We start from the raw sequence: 17384 nt of genomic DNA, 5'->3' as shown, positions 1-17384 counted from the left end.
AACAAATATCACCAATGTGATATTTTGAAAGGAACCAGTTTCCTTGCTGCATAGTATTACTGCCCTGTGAGCCTGGCTATGTTTATTATGCTGAAAATGTGTTGCTGGAAAAGCGCAGCAGGTCAGGCAGCATCCAAGGAACAGGAGAATCGACGTTTCGGCATAAGCCCTTCTTCAGGAATCACGCTTTTCAGGTTTCAGGCTTATGCCCGAAACGTTGATTCTCCCGTTCCTTGGATGCTGCCTGATGTGCTGCGCTTTTCCAGCAACACATTTTCAGCTCTGATCTCCAGCATCTGCAGCCCTCACTTTCTCCTCTATGTTTATTATGCCGTGATTTATGTTTGTTTATTTCAGAGTCCTCTCTGTTACCATTGTTGTCATTAATAAAGATGATTTTGGGGTCTGCTGGAGTTGTGAATTGAAACCGCTAAGAATGCAGCTTGCCTCAGATTGCTTTGCTACAGCTGCTTCTTGTAATAGACAATTTCCTGTAAGCATAAAGAGCTTGAATCTATACAGCCTCGGGGAGGTGGACCACAGAGCTCCTAAACTGGTTTAGGATAAATTGATGCTGTCTGAGAAGATGATGTCTGTTATCCAGTAGATGATGAAACAGTTTGAACTATAATCTTGGTCTCTCCTTATACCACTGGTATTGTCAGCACTTCACCTAGCTACATAGACAGTACAGTATTGAAATTGAACCTCATATAGAATTGATATAGTTTTACAGCAAGAACTGACCATTCATAAGCCAATTTATGCTTCACCTGGACTTCCTCTTCTCTTAATGTTCACTTGTACGAAATAAGATCAGTGTTCCCAACATTTCTATTGGCATTGTCTTCTGCAAAATATACTTGGTCATTCCTATTGACTTTTTTTCCTGCTTAAACTCTGCAGATTAATTGACACTGAAATTATGATGGGCTTTCTTACCATTACTGAAGGCATTAGAGTGGAGCAGTGAATGTAATTTTGATAACAGAATTTTAAAATTTCAGCCAATAGTTCTTAAACGTAATGCTAGTCCAAACTCTTCATTCTGCAAGAGGCAAATCCCTCTGTCGCAGACCAAGCTCAAACTGAAACCTGGATTGAATGTTGGACAATATCAATAATCAACATGATACAGATTTAACATTAATAATATCTATGATTCGGAGATGCCGGTGTTGGACTGGGGTGTACAAAGTTAAAAATCACACAACACCAGGTTATAGTCCAACAGGTTTAATTGGAAGCACACTAGCTTTCGGAGGGACGCTCCTTCATCAGATGATTGTCAATCGCCTGATGAAGGAGCGTCGCTCCGAAAGCTAGTGTGCTTCCAATTAAACCTGTTGGACTATAACCTGGTGTTGTGTGATTTTTAACTTAATAATGTCTAGTATGACAATACCTTTGTCCTTGTATTCAGCTACGTGTAGCTTTGCACCATAATCCCTCCCCTCAAAAAAAATTGGGTTTTATATTATAATGGAATATATTTAACAGAACCTTAATTTTTGTCTGAAGCTCATTTAAATATTTGTCCATCTTTTTGAAATTTCAATTCTCTTTGAATCTCTTTCAGATATTCTGTGATAATATTTGTTGATGTCTCACTTTTACATATTGAATTTTGCGAGGTTCTGCGTGGACCTAAATAGATGTAATTTCTATTTATACGTTTACATTTGAACAGATTATTGCACTGTCTTCAGTTTGCATATTTGGATCAGTGGTATTTAATTTTATGTGCTGATTGAATGGTTCTCGGGAATTACTCAGACTTTGTCAAAAATATTACTCATTTTCTTTTTACCCATCTCTCCTCCTACAAAAGCACTCTAGATGCTTGCGAAGTTCTTGCCTTGGTACAATATTGTACTCTGGTACAATGCAATTCACTAATTGTTTGATATAGAACATAGAACAGTACAGCACAGAACAGGCCCTTCAGCCCACGATGTTGTGCCGACCACTGATCATCATGTATGCACCCTTAAATTTCTGTGACCATATGCAATTCCAGGAGTCTCTTAAATGTCCCCAATGACCCTGCCTCCACAACTGCTGCTGGCAACGCATTGCATGCTCTCACAACTCTCTGTGTAAAGAAGCCGCCTCTGACATCCCCTCTATACTTTCCTCCAACCAGCTTAAAACTATGACACCTCATGTTAGTCATTTCTGCCCTGGGAAATAGTCTCTGGCTATCAACTCTATCTATGCCTCTCATTATCTTGTATACCTCAATTAGGTCCCATCTTCTACTCCTTTTCTCCAATGAAAAAAGTCCGAGCTCAGTCAACCTCTCCTCATAAGATAAGCCCTCCAGTCCAGGCAGCATCCTGGTAAACCTCCTCTGAACCAGCTCCAAAGCATCCACATCTTTCTTATAATAGGGCGACCATAACTGGACGCAGTATTCCAAGTGCGGTCTAATCAAAGTTTTATAGAGCTGCAACAAGATCTCATGCCTCTTAAACTCAATCCCCCTGTTAATGAAAGCCAAAACACCATATGCTTTCTTAACAACCCTGTCCACCTGGGTGGCCATTTTAAGGGATCTATGTACCTGCACCCCAAGATCTCTCTGTTCCTCCACACTGCCAAGAATCCTATCCTTAATCCTGTTCTCAGCTTTCAAATTCGACCTTCCAAAATGCATCCCCTCGCATTTATCCAGGTTAAACTCCATCTGCCACCTCTCAGCCCATCTCTGCATCCTGTCAATGTCACGCTGCAGCCTACAACAGCCGTCTATACTGTCAACGACACCTCCAACCTTTGTGTCATCTGCAAACTTGCTGACCCATCCTTCAATCCCCTCATCCAAGTCATTAATAAAAATTACAAACAATAGAGGCCCAAGCCAGAGCCCTGTGGAACACCACTCACCACTGACTTCCAGTCATAATATTTTTCCTTCTACTACCACTCGCTGTCTTCTGTTGGCCAGCCAATTCTGTACCCAGACAGCTATGTTCTCCTGAATCCCATTCCTCCTGACCTTCTGAATGAGCCTACCATGGGGAACCTTATCAAATGCCTTGTTGAAGTCCATAGTTGCCTTGCTGAAGTCCATGGTAACAAAGTCCAAAGTTATGTTGCTAAATTAGCCTTGCAAAATGGTTGGCAGCATATATTCTCTCTAGCATTTTCTGACATTAACCCCAGTGTGTATGTCCGTTAACTCTTCTTATTAACCTACTGGCCATTGTAACACTCTACACACTATTGGAACTAACTCAGTAGTACTCTGTTCTTGGAGAACTGAGATTTTGGTGCGCAAGAGTAGTAAGACATGGATGTCAGTCATTATGTAGATCTATCAATGCCATCATGAATGGTTACAAATCCAAGCAGCAACATTTACTTTACATATGCATGGAATATTTAATATGGGTTTGTGTAAATTATCAAACTTGGAGATGGGCATGCAAGTAGAATGGACAGTAAGATGGCAGATGAAAGTTAATATATGGAAGTGTATTTTGGTGAAATAATTAGGAAAAAACAAATAACTAATAACAGAGTTCAAGGCTTTACAAGGACAAAGATCTAAGGATTTGTGCATAAAGATTTTTAGGTGGCAGGACATTTTGAGAGTAGCGAAATGTAGCAGGATCTTGGGCTTCATGGAAGACTTGAGGATGAAAGCAGGGAAGTTATGCTGAACCTTTGTAAACCTCTTGTTAGACCATTGATATAATATAATCAATTCTGGTTGTCGCCCATTTGGAAAGAGAGGATCCTTGAAGGGATGGAAAAGAACACTTACCAGAATGGTTACAGGAATCAGAGATGTTTGCTGCAAAGTTTGTTTGAGAGCTGGGTTTGTTTTCCCAACATGCAGTAACTCACATTGTTTCAAGAAAACCATTGAGAGAAGAATCGTAGCTCTTTACCATTTTCCCCACTATATCTGGTGCAGTATATGAAGTCTTGATCAAGTCTTGAGCTCCTGTTGATGTGAGCTACATTGGTTTACAACAGCAGCCATGCCCAGTGCTTGCACATTTAGATAAACAGCTAATAAGAAGCATTAGTTCACAAAACTATTTCCTTGAGACAGCAGTGACTTGTACCCTTTAACAAAATAAAACTATAATGTTTATTATCCAGTACTTGAATAAGGTAGTGCGATTGGTTTTGTGGGGCTATTAATTTGTTATGCTTAAGATAGAAGGTCCTGTATTTTGAGTAGCTGTAGAGGATGTCTGTTTTATTATTTTAACAATGTTCATAGATATTCATTTTGATTGGTGTTAAGTACATAAATAGTTCTAGAATAACTTAAGTTTTATAAGAATATGATACAAGAAAAAAGAATAGGCAGACCCATGACCCTATTTTGCCATTCAGTCAGATCATGGCTGACTCAGTTGTGACATTGACTCCCTTTTACCTCCATAACACTCGAATCTCTTGTTGATGAAGAGGTGTAATTTCTCTGGTTTGGAATTCTGCAAAGTAATGGCGTTGGCAAGTACGTGTAAAACTTAATTTTACTGTTTAAAGATCTTTTGAAATTGTGTTCCGTATGAGTTTTACTTTTGTTCTCATGTTTTGTATAATGAACTTCTGTTGTTAAAGAAACTCTGCAACCTTGTGTGAGTGTTTCAGTGAATGACCGTCACATTAACCTAATTTTTTTTAAAAAAAGTGTCAAACCAAATTTCACTCCAGGTAATGACTGTGCAGGAAAAAACAGTGGCAGTCAACTTCATGGCACTGTGGGTGGCTCTGCTGCTCAAGCAGGGTGGAAGAAGAATGGCAGGATTAGAGTGGTCAGGAATTCAATCACAAGGGGAACAGCTGCAAGAGAGACTCCAGGATGAGATCCAGCAAATGGAATTTAAAAAGCTAGGAAGTAGATTAAAGGGCAGCACGGTGGCTCAGTGGTTAGCATTGCTGCATCACAGCGCCAGGGACCGGGTTCGATTCCAGCCTCTGCACTGTCTGTGTGGAGTTTGCCCATTCTCCCAGTGTCTGCGTGGGTTTTCTCCAGGTGCTCTGGTTTCCTCCCACAGACCAAAGATGTGCAGGTTAAGTAAATAGGCCATGCTAAATTGTCTCATTGTGTTCAGGGATGTGTAAGTTAGGCGCATTAGTCAGGTGTAAATGTAGAGTAATAGGGTAGGGGGATGGGTCTGGGTGGTTTACTCTTTGGACTTGTTGGGCCAAATGGCCTGTTTCCACATACGGATTCAATGATCCTATTATAAAAAACAGGACTGAAAAGGTAGTAATCTCTGGATTATTTCTGGTCCCATGAGTTAGTGAGTATAGAAATAGGTGGGTAGTCCAGATGAATAAGTGGCTCGACAGATGATGCAGGTGGGAGTGCTTTAGATTTCTGGGCCATTGAGACTATTTTTGGGGGTATTTGGACCTGTACAAATTTGACGGATTGTAACTGAGACAGAATAGGACCAGCATCCTTGGGGAGGTTTATACCAATTTGGCAAGGTGGGTGGGATCTTGAAAAAAGGGCACTGAGTTGAGTGATTAGCCTAAAAAAAGTCAAAATAACAGCACTTTTAAAAGAGAGAAAGACTGGCAAAGGCAGCAAGCACATGGTCTGTAAGGGAGAAAGACAAAGAAACTCACTGCTAACTGACACAGCAGTGAATCTGCTTTGCTGTTGGAATTCATGTATCACTGGACATCGGAGTGTGTCAAGGAAAACTAAACAAAGCGAAATTCACAAACTGATCTTGGAGGAACCTGTTTGGGAGAGGTCACAGCACAGAAACAGATAATATTGCATGCAGTTCGGGTCTCCTTCCTATCGGAAGGATGTTGTGAAATATGAACGGGTTCAGAGAAGATTTACAAGGATGTTGGCAGAATTGGAGGATTTGCGTTATAGAGAGAGGCTGAATAGGCTGGGGCTGTTTTTTCCTGGAGCGTCGAAGGCTGACCTCAGAGGTTTATAAAATCATGAGGGGCATAGATAGGATAAATAGACAAGGTGTTTTTCCTGGGGTGGAGAGTCCAGAACAAGAGGGCATAGGTTTAGAGTGAGAGGGGAAAGATATAAAAGGGACCTAAGGAGCAACGTTTTCACGTGATGGTGCATGTATGGACCAAGCTGCCAGGGGAAGTGGTGGAGGCTGGTACAATTGCAGGTATTTAGATATATGAATAGGAAGGGTTTAGAGGGATACGGGTCAAATGCTGGCAAAGTGCTGGCAAAGGGCTAGATTAGGTTGGGATATCTGGTTGGTATGGATGAGTTGCACTGAAGGGTCTGTTTTCATGCTGTACATCTCTATGACTCTATATTGAATATTGGAGCAGACTTAAAAAGCTGAAGGATCGACTCCTGCTCATATATTCTAGCTTCTATTTTTGCAGTGAAAGTATTCCCAAAGTTCCAGAATATGATTCACCGGCATTGAACACGCTGAATGTATGTCCAGGTCCGGCTGCTATAAGTCTTAGCATCATCAAATCATTACAGTACAAAAGAAGGTTATTCAACTCCGAGTCCAGTCCAGCTCTCCATGAGCAATCCAATCAGCCCCAGTCCTTCCTTTTATTTTCATGGCCCTGCAAGTTTATTCCCTTCAAATGGCATCCAGTTTCCTTTTGAAATCATTAATTGTGTCTAGATCCACCGCACTCACGTCCAACAAATCCCCGGTGAAATAACTCCACAGAAGCTGATATCCCATCACCGAGTCCTTGACACTGATCCATTTCCCTCAATGAATAGGATGTCTGATAAGCCTGTTCTTATCTGACAGCCAGGGTTCCCTGAATAGGGCTGTTAATCTGGTTCAATCAGGGAATTCCTTTTGTGTGAGGTGCACAGCTGACCTTACTACAATTGTTGCATCCCTTCCCCTCTGATTGAGGTGATAGGTTGGTTCTCTTTGTTTTGTAGCACCTCCTGGGGTGTTTTAACACTGGGCCAGGTTCCTCCAAATTTGCCCACGATACGGATGCCGTGTAATGCATAGTAGCTCATCTCTTGTGTCCTGCAGTGTCTTGGAAGAAAGTCATTCTCTTCAGTAGGCAGAGACATCGAGGAGGTGACATCTGCCATGTTCATCTTTGATTCTGAGGATTCTTCAATACTTGGCAGAGCGGGAGAGCCCATGGCTTTCAAAATAGTCAGAAAGGCTGTCGAGGAGCCGGGCACACTTCACTCCTGCACTGCTTATGATTTTGCAGCTTTCGTATAATCCATGTGCTTGTCAGGAACATCACACCTACCCAAAATTTATATGTCATTAAACCTGACCTTGTGTCAACCATGCTTCTTAACCATGCAGGGCAATTCCCATGGTTCCTACACCAAACTTCGTCTCCTGGAGTAAATTATCTCTCTTGCTTAGCAGAGCCTTGTGCCTGGCATTGGAGTTCCTGGTGCCATTACAGACTCTTCCAGTGGCAGTACCACCAGTGGTTTGTCTGCCAATGGGAGGTGGCTCAATGCATACATCGGCTACTCGGCCTCCTGGATGGTGGTCCAATTTGTATTAACTCACTTAATATTAGAGCTCACCACTGAATTTGGTCTGAACCTAAGGGTGACACTGCCTTGTCGTCTTTAAGTAGACCAAGCAGGGGTCTGTTATTACAAATTTACATCAGCAAAGCTATTGGTGGAACCTCATGACTCCAAATGTGACCACCAAACCTTCCTTTTCTATCTAGGTGCATTACCAAAGTCCTGGATGCATACATTTTTGGGCATTCTTCTCCATTGGACTTCCTATGAGATAATACTGTCCCGATGATATACCATATGGGAGGCATCGAATGTTAGTACAAGATATCTCTTCGGATCATTGTGCCAACACTTTAGAGTATAGTGGCCATTTCTTCACTTCTCTGAAAGCTATGGCTTGGTTACGCAACCATTTCCCAGGGTGTCCCTTTTTTTAAAGAGTTGATGCAAAGGTGCCAGAATGGAAGTTTATGAATTTGTTACATATGTACTTTCCATAATAATTCACCAATCCAAGGAAAGACCTAAGCTCCTGATATGGAAGCCAGGGTACTTTTGATCATCCTCTCTATCTTCCAATGGGTGTAACCTGGTTTTGTTGACTCTGTAGCCCAAATGAGTCACCTGGGGTGTCTGAAACACACAATTTTCCCTCTGTGGCTTATGCCTGCCTGGAAGAAACGTCTAAGCACTCTGTCCAAGTTCTCTCAGTGCTACTTATTGGTCTTCCCTGTTATAGCACATTGTCTAATTAATGGTGACCTTATAAAATGCTGTCCATTGTTTGCTAAAAAATCTCACATGCTAATGATATCCCAAATGGCAGTCTCATGTGTTGGTATAAACCATTATGGGTAATAATTGTGGCATACTTCCGGGAATCCTCATCTAGCCACAATTCCAAGTACACATGGCTCATGTTTGCCTTATCTAAATCTGATCTGTTATAATATTATACAATCGATCAAATCTTCTTTCTTCAAAGAGAACAATCCCAACTTCTCTAACCTAATGCTATTATTAGGAGTTGGTACTTCATGTTGAGGTTGTACAGGACATTGGTGAGGCCACTTTTGGAATACTGTGTTGCCCTGGTATAGGATGGATGTTATTAAATTAGAGAAGATTAAAAAATATTTACCAGGATGTTGCCTAACCTGGAGGATTTGATGATTTGGAGAGGCCAGTGTTGGACTAGGGTGTACAAAGTTAACAATCACACAACAGCAGGTCATAGTCCAACAGGTTGATTTGGAAGCACTAGCTTTCGGAGCGCTGCTCCTTCAGGTGGTTGTGGACTTCATCAAGTGTCCGCACCCACCTGATGAAGGAACATCGCTCTGAAAGCTGGTGTTTCCAAATCAACCTGTTGGTCTATAACCTAGTGTTGTGAGATTTTTAACTTTGGAGGGTTTGCGTTATTGAGTGCATTTCTAATGAAGGGCTTATGCCTGAAACATTGATTCTCTTGCTCCTTGGATGCTGCCTGACTGGCTGTGCTTTTCCAGCACCACACACTTGACTCAGATCTCCAGCATCTACAGTCCTAACTTTCTCCTGGATAAGTTGGGATTTTTTTCACCGGAGCATATTACGTTTCGCCTATGGAGGTTTATAAACTCATGAAGGGCAGAGATAAGGTGAATAGCAAAAGTCCTTTCCTTAGGTTGGGGAGTTCAGAACCAGGGGGCATAAGGATTTGAGACTGAGAGCCCATGCAATCCAAGGACATTTGGCGAATTAGATTCACAGTTGTTGAGTGACAGGATACTCTGCAGAAATTCACCCAAGATTCTTAGAAAGTACTGTACCTTCCAATCTCAAGACCACTTTAATCTAGAAGGGCAAGCCTAACGTGGGAACATCACCACTTGCAAGTTCCCTCCAAGTTATTCATCATCCTGACTTCAAAACATATCGCCGGATCACAATCCTGGAAGTCTCTCCCTAAGGACATTGTGGGTTAATTTGCAGCGTGTGAACTGCAGCAGTTCAAGAATGCAGCTCAGCACCTTTTTTTAAGAAAAGGGCAAGAAATGCTGGCCAGCCACTGACACCCATGGCCTATGAGTGAATGAAGAAAAAGCAGAGGGTAATGGTTAAGAGGTGTGTTTGTGATTAAAAGCCTGTGTCCACTGGGGTTTTGTAGGGATCACTGTTGCAGCATTGCTGTTTGTGATATATCTAAATAATTTAGACTTGAATATAGAAGGGTTGATCACAGCTGTTACAAAAATTGATGAGGTGCTAAATAGTGAGGATAGCCTTAGATTACAAAGGTATAGACAGGCTAGTCAGGTGGGCTGATCAGTGGAATTCACTCTGGATAGGTGTAAGTTGATGCATTTGAGTAGGACAAACAAAGCAAAGAAAAACATGATGAATGGTAGAATCTAGGAAGCACCGAGGATCAGAGGAATATTAGTGTGCACATACACCGGTCCCATAAGGCATCAGATCAGGTAAATGAAATGATTAAGGAGGAATCTTGCCTTTATTAGCCAAGTCATAGAGTTTAGGAGAGCAGGGAGGTGAAACTGTATAAAAGGTTGGTTGGCCACAATTAGAGTTTTGTGTGGAGTTCTGGAATCCACGTTACAGGAGGGATGTAATTGCAGTGGGGAGAGTGAAGAAGAGATTTACCTGGATGTTGCCTGGACTGGAGAATTTTAGGTATGAAGAGAGATTGGAATTGTTTTCCTTTGAGCAGAGGGGATACATGATTGAGATGTATAAAATCATGAGGGGCATAGACAGGAAAGAAAGGAAGGAACATTTCTCTTTGGTGAAGCGATCACTGACCAGAGGGCATAGATTCAAGGTGACAGGCAGAAGGTTTTGAGGAGATGTGAAGACAACTTTTTCACTCAGAAGCGGGCAGGAAGGAGGGCTGGAGGGCGGCAAATGTAATTCCTCTCCAAGAAAGGAAATAGGGAAATCCCTGGCAATTACAGACCAGTCAGTCTCACGTCTGTCGTGTGCAAGGTGTTAGAAAGGATTCTGAGGGATAGGATTTATGACCATCTGGAAGAGCATGGCATGATTAAAGGCAGTCAGCACAGCTTTGTGAGGGGCAGGTCATGCCTCACAAATCTTATTGAGTTCTTTGAGGATGTTACTAGACAAGTTGATGAGGGTCGAGTGGTGGATGTTGTGTATATGGACTTCAATAAGGCTCCAATAAGGATAAGGTTCCCCATGGTAGGCTCGTTCAGAAGGTCAGGAGGAATGGGATTCAGGAGAACATAGCTGTCTGGATACAGAATTGGCTGGTCGACAGAAGAAGCGAATGGTAGTGGAAAGAAAATATTCTGCTTGGAAGTCAGTGGTGAGTGGTGTTCCACAGGGCTCTGTTCTTGGGCCTCTACTCTTTGTAATTGTTATTAATGACTTGGATGAGGAGATTGAAGGATGGGTTAGCAAGTTTGCAGATGACACAAAGGTTGGAGGTGTCGTTGACAGTATAGAGGACTGTTGTAGGCTGCAGCGTGACATTGACAGGATGCAGAGGTGGGCTGAGAGATGGCAGATGGAGTTTAACCTGGATAAATGCGAGGTGATGCATTTTGGAAGGTTGAATTTGAAAGTTGAGTACAGGATTAAAGACAAGATTCTTGGCAGGATCAGCGAGGAACAGTGGGATCTTGGGGTGCAGGTACATAGATCCCTTAAAATGGCCACCCAGGTGGACAGGTTTGTTAAGAAAGCATATGGTGTTTTGGCTTTCATTAACAGGGGGATTGAGTTTAAGAGGCATGAGATCTTGTTGCAGCTCTATAAAACTTTGGTTAGACCGCACTTGGAATACTGTGTCTAGTTCTGGTCGCCCTATTATAAGAAAGATGTGGATGCTTTGGAGAGGGTTCAGAGGAAGTTTACCAGGATGCTGCCTGTAATGGAGGGCTTATCTTATGAAGAGAGGTTGACTGAGCTCGGACGTTTTTCATTGGAAAAAAGAAAGAAGAGAGGGGACCTAATTGAGGTGTACAAGATAATGAGAGGCATAGATAGAGTTGATAGTCAGCAACTTTTTCCCAGGGCAGAAATTGTTAACACAAGTGGTCATAGTTTTAAGCTGTTTGGTGGAAAGTATAGAGGAGATGTCAGAGGTGGGTTCTTTACACAGAGAGTTGTGAGAGCATGGAATGCGTTGCCAGCAGCAGTTGTGGAAGCGAGGTCATTGGGGATATTTAAGAGACTGCTGGACATGCATATGGTCACAGAAATTTGAGAGTTTGTACATTAGGTTTACCTTACATGAGGATCAATGGTCGGCACAACATCGTGGGCTGAAGGGCCTGTTCTGTGCTGTACTGTTCTATGTTCTATGAATCTGGAACTTTCTGCCTGTAAAGGGTGGTAAAGGCAGAAACCCTCATAACATGTTAGTCGTATTTAGATGAGCACTTGCAATGCCAAGGCATATGAGGCAATGGCCCAATTACTGGAAAATGGGATATAGATTCGAGGGATTGAAGGGTCTTTTTCTGTGTTATAGATCTCTATGACTCTGATAACTGGGATGATGGAGGTCTTCTTGCACTTCAGATTGTAGCAAGGGGAAGTTAAAGATGTTAGCAAATAGTCTCACCAGCTGGTCCACACAGGATCTCAGTGCATGGCCAGGGACTCCATCTGGACCAGTTGCTTTCCTTGGGTTCAGACTCGAGAAGGCTGATCTGACATCTGCAGCAGTGACTGAGAGATTAGGTACATCCGGGGCTGTGGGCAGGTGACATTCTTTCGCTGGCATTCTGCTCAAATTGAGCATAAAAAGCAATGAGTGCATGGGGAAGGGATGTGTTTTTGTCTGCTATTCTGTTCTGCTTCATTTTGTGTCCCATTATGTCGTGTAAACCTTGCCACAGTCGGCAGATGTCCGTGTGATTAGTTTGGGTCTCCAGCTTGGTCTGGTATTGCCTCTTGGCATCTCTAATGGCCTTGCAGAAGTTGTATCTGGATTTCCTGTAAAGGTCTGGGTCATCCGACTTGAACACTGCACTCCTGGTCTTCAGCAGGCAATGGATTTCCTGGTTCCTATGTGGTTTTCAGCTGGGGAGCAGACACATTGACTTCTTTGGCACATTGTCCTCTATGCACTTGCTAATGAAAGCACAACAGGGATGATGTACTTGCCTAGGTTGGGTGCTGAGTTCTTGAATATGGACTCGTCCACTGATGCCTAGCAGTCCTACAAGTTCTTCCGCTGTCTCAAACCAGCATTGTACGACCTTCTGTGCTGGGTCTTCCCAGATTACACTCAAAAGTTGTAACGTGAGGAGGAACAGAGCATTGGGATCTGATTTTCTGAAGTGCGGATGCGGTATGGTTGTGTAGCAATGGTCAAGGACATTTGGTCCCCTGGTGGGACGTGCAATAGAATTCTGGTAGAACCTGTGAGGCTGGCCTGATCGAAGTCACTGGCTAGGATGAATATGGCCTCAGGGACTTTTCCATTTGCCTTGTTCCAACAGATGGAGTTTAATATAGATAAATGTGAGGTCTGGCATTTTGGAAAGTCAAATGAAGGTAGGAGTTTCATGGTGAACGGTAAGGCCTTAAGCAGTGTAGTGGAACAGAGGGATCTTGGAGTTCAGGTTCACACTTCTCTGAAAATAGAGTCACAAGTACACTGGGCTGTGAAGAAGGCTTTTGATACACTGACTTTCATCAGTCAGGGCATTGAGTAGAGAAGTTGGGAAGTTATGTTGCAGTTGTACAGGACATTGGTGAGGCTGCATTTGGAGTATTGTGTTCAGTTTTGGTCACCTTGTTATAGGAAAGATATTATTAAATTGGAAAGAGTGCAGAAGAAATTTACAAGGATGTTGCCAGGACTCAAAGTTCCAAAACACTTAATGGTAAGCTCCTAGGGAGTGTTGCTGAACAGAGACCTTGGAGTGCAGGTTCATAGCTCCTTGAAAGTGGAGTCACAGGTAGATAGGATAGTGAAGAAGGTGTTTGGTATGCTTTCCTTTATTGGTCAGAGTATTGAGTACAGGAGTTGGGAGGTCATGTTGTGGCTGCACAGGACATTGGTTAGGCCACTGTTGGAATATTGCGTGCAATTCTGGTCTCCTTCCTATCTGAAAGATGTTGTGAAAATTGAGAGCGTTCAAAAAAGATTTACAAGGATGTTGCCAGGGTTGGAGGATTTGAGCTATAGGGAGAGGCTGAACAGGCTGGGGCTGTTTTCCCTGGAGCGTCGGAGGCTGAGGTGTGACCTTATAGAGGTTATGAGGGGCATTGATAGGATAAATAGGCAAAGTCTTTTCCTTGAGATCGGGGAGTTCAGAACTAGAGGGCATAGGTTTAGGGTGAGAGGGGAAAGATATAAAAGAGACCTACGGGGCAACTTTTTCACGCAGAGGGTGGTAGGTGTATGGAATGAGCTGCCAGAGGAAGTGTTGGAGGCTGGTACAATTGCAACATGTGAGAGGCCTTTGGATGGGTATATGAATAGGAAGGGTTTGGAGTGATATGGGCCGGGTGCTGGCAGGAGGGCCTAGTTTGGGTTGGGATATCTGGTTGGCGTGGACAGGTGGGACCGAAGGGTTTGTTTCCATGCTGTACATCTCTATGACTGTATGACTCTAGGACTCAGTAGCCTGAGTTAAAAGAACATAGAACAGTACAGCATAGTACAGGCCCTTCGGCCCTTAATGTTGTGCCAACCTTTTATCCTATCCTGAGATCAAACTAACCTACATACTAACCAGGGGCGGCACGGTGGCACGGTGGTTAGCACTGCTGCCTCACAGCACCAGGGACCCAGGTTCGATTCCAGCCTCTGGCAGCTGTCTGTGTGGAGTTTGCACATTCTCCCCATGTCTGCATGGGTTTCCTCCGGGTGCTCCAGTTTCCCCCCACAATCCAAAAGATGTGCACGTTAGATGAATTGGCCATATTAAATTGTCCGTAGTGTTAGGTGCATTAGGCAGGGGTAGTTATAGGGTTGTGGTGGGTTACTCTTCGGAGGGTCAGTGTGGACTTGTTGGGCCGAAGGGCCTGTTTCCATACTGTAGGGAATCTAATCTAATCATACCTTTCAATGTACTATTATCCATGTGCCTATCCAAGAGTTACGCTTAAATTTCCCTAACGCATCTGACTCTACTAACCACTGCTGGTAGTGCATTCCATGCACTACCTACCTCTGATATCTCCCCTAAACCGTCTTCCAATCACCTTAATATTATGCCCCCTTGTGATAGCCGTTTCTGTCCTGGAAAAAGTCTCTGACTATTCACTCTATCTATGCCTCTCATCAGCGTGTAAATCTCTATCAAGTCACTTCTCACCCTTCTTAGCTCCAATGAGAAAAGCCCTAGTTCCCTCAACCTTTCTTCATAAGACATGCCCTCCAGTCCAGGGAACATCCTGGTAAATCTCCTTCGCACCCTCTTTAAATATTCCACATCCATCCTATAATGAGGCAATTAGAATGGAACACAATATTCCAAGTGTGGTCTAACTAGGGCTTTATAGAGCTGCAGCATAACCTCATGACTGTTGAACTCAATCACCCTGCTACTGAAAGCCAATGTACCATACGCCTTCTTAACAATCCAATCAACTTGGGTGGCAACTTGGGTGTAAACAAAATACAACACTGAACAAATGAGCAGATATTAGTTCAAATGACCAAAAGCTTAGTCATAGAGGTGAGTTTCAAGAAGTACCTTAAACTTGAAAAGTGAGGTGGAATGGCAGAAGGGAAATTACTGAGCTTAAGGTGCAGGCAGCTAAAGGGATGGCACTCAGTGGTGAAGCAATTTAAAATTAAGAATTCACAAGTCTAGAATTAAGAGAGCATAGGTTTCTCTGATGTTATGCTGATGTTACTCAGATAGGGAAAGACTAGTCCTTGGAGACATTTGCAAATGGGTGAAAGTTTTAAAAGGGATGCTATTTGACCAGATGTTAGTATTCAGGATCAGGATGAGAAGCCATTGGTGAGTGATTCTTTTGCTGTGATCAGACAAGAATGAAACCTAATGAGGCCACCTCCACTTAGCTTGACAACATTTGCCATGCTTTTGAGGAGAATGGCTTGGTTAACTGTGTCTCCATGGCTGCAGAGAACTTGAAGAAGGGAAAGTTTTACTTTATTTTGGTCACATTCAGTGTGACGTTCCTATAGCACTCATCTGGAACAAAGCAGCCTGTTTGATTGGACCATGCAGTCTCTTCACCAATGCACAGTTGCAGTATATACAATCTACAATATCCGCTGCAGCAACTTACCAAGGTTTTAAACCCATGACCTCCACTGTCTGAAAGGACCGAGGCAAAAGATACATGGGAACCACTTTTCATAGAAGTCGCAAACTGTGGAAACAGGCCATTCAGCCCAACAAGTCCACACCTACTCTCTGAAGAGCTCACCACCTTACCCTATCCTTGTAACCTTGTATTTCCCATGGCTAATCCACCTAACCTACACATCCTTGGACACTATGCAGAATTTAACACAGTCAATCTACCTAACCTGCACATTCTTGGACTGTGCGAGGAGACCAGAGCACCCGGAGGAAACCCACGCAGACATGGGGAGAATGTGGGAACTCCACACAGACAGTTGCTTGAGGGTGGAATTGAACATTGGTCCCTGGTACTGTGAGGCAGCAGTGTTGATCAATGAGTCACCGTGCTGCCCCACATTGATGTGTAGCTTGGAGGGGAGCTTCATTCTGACTTAAATAATATCAGTGCTGTTCTTTCACTGTTTAATGTCGACAAGTTGTAACTGTTTAATGACTTTGCAATTGATGACCAGTGGATTTTATAATTGTGTTCAGCAATAGATGTCCAACTTATTTTATGCTTTGTATGAATATTTATAGTAATTAATATTTTTTCTTTTGTCTTACAGTTGAAAAAGATTGGAGGTGGGGGCTTTGGAGAAATCTATGAAGCTATAGACTTTCTGACCCAGGAAAATGTTGCTCTTAAAGTGGAGTCAGCCCAACAACCTAAGCAGGTTCTCAAAATGGAAGTTGCTGTTTTGAAGAAACTACAAGGTAAGTTCCTAAGTTTTACATGTTCATAAGTTTGTTTCTCTCTTGCAATAGTTGGTCATTGTATTTCTGAATGATTGGTTATTAGGGAAACATTTCAAAACTTTACACTAGAGAACATTCGGCCCAGTGTGACTATACAGATTGAAGAGCTATCCACCCTACTTCTACCTCTCTGCTCTTGATCTGTAGTCCAACAGGTTATGGTGCTTGCAGTTCATATCCCAGTATTTGTGATATATGAATACGGTTTCTTCCTCTACTACCCTTTTCAGGCAGAGAGTTCCAGATCTCCATATTGTTAGTGGGCAGATAATTGCTCAACTCCCCTCAAATCCTTCTGCCAATTAGTTTACATATTTGCCCACTGGATCTTGACATCTCTGCTCATAGAAATGGGTCCTATCTTTCCATTGTATCCTTGTATTTTTATACACCACAATTAAATTGCTCTTCAGCTTCTTCTGGTCCAAAGAAAATAATCCTAGCTTGTCCCATCTCTCCTCAGCTAAAATTCCCCATTTCTGGCAAGTCTCAGGTGTACTGCTTTGGTGCATAATGTCCTCCTTGACATGTTTTGACCAGGACATTTTATTTTTTTTAAATTGATTGCGATGTGGGTGTCACTTAATTGTGGAGAAAGTGAGGTCTGCAGACGCTGGAGATCAAAGCTGAAACTTTATTGCTGGAACAGCACAGCAGGTCAGGCAGCATCTAGGGAACAGAAGATTCGACGTTTCGGGCACATGCCCTTCTTCAGGAATGAGCAGAGAGTGTTCAGCAGGAGAAGATAAAAGGTAGGGAGGAGGGTCTCCTGCTGAACACTCTCTGCTCATTCCTGAAGAAGGGCATGTGCCCGAAACGTCGAATCTTCTGTTCCCTAGATGCTGCCTGACCTGCTGTGCTGT

General features: G+C 42.9%; 1 protein-coding gene across 2 annotated transcripts in view; it reads left to right on the top strand.

The window, feature by feature from the left end:
• Positions 1-17384, top strand: part of LOC122553898 (tau-tubulin kinase 2-like) — a 308413-nt gene that overhangs the window by 76464 nt on the left and 214565 nt on the right. For both annotated transcript variants that reach the window (XM_043698390.1, XM_043698389.1), the window contains exon 3: positions 16332-16479. In XM_043698390.1, coding sequence (XP_043554325.1) covers positions 16332-16479 — 148 coding nt within the window. The remainder of the gene's footprint in view (positions 1-16331; positions 16480-17384) is intronic.

The sequence above is a fragment of the Chiloscyllium plagiosum genome, chromosome 10, assembly GCF_004010195.1.
Source record: "Chiloscyllium plagiosum isolate BGI_BamShark_2017 chromosome 10, ASM401019v2, whole genome shotgun sequence".
NCBI classification, from domain to species: domain Eukaryota; kingdom Metazoa; phylum Chordata; class Chondrichthyes; order Orectolobiformes; family Hemiscylliidae; genus Chiloscyllium; species Chiloscyllium plagiosum.
Note: the sequence above shows the minus strand (reverse complement) of the source record. Positions and strands in the feature narration are given on the sequence as shown.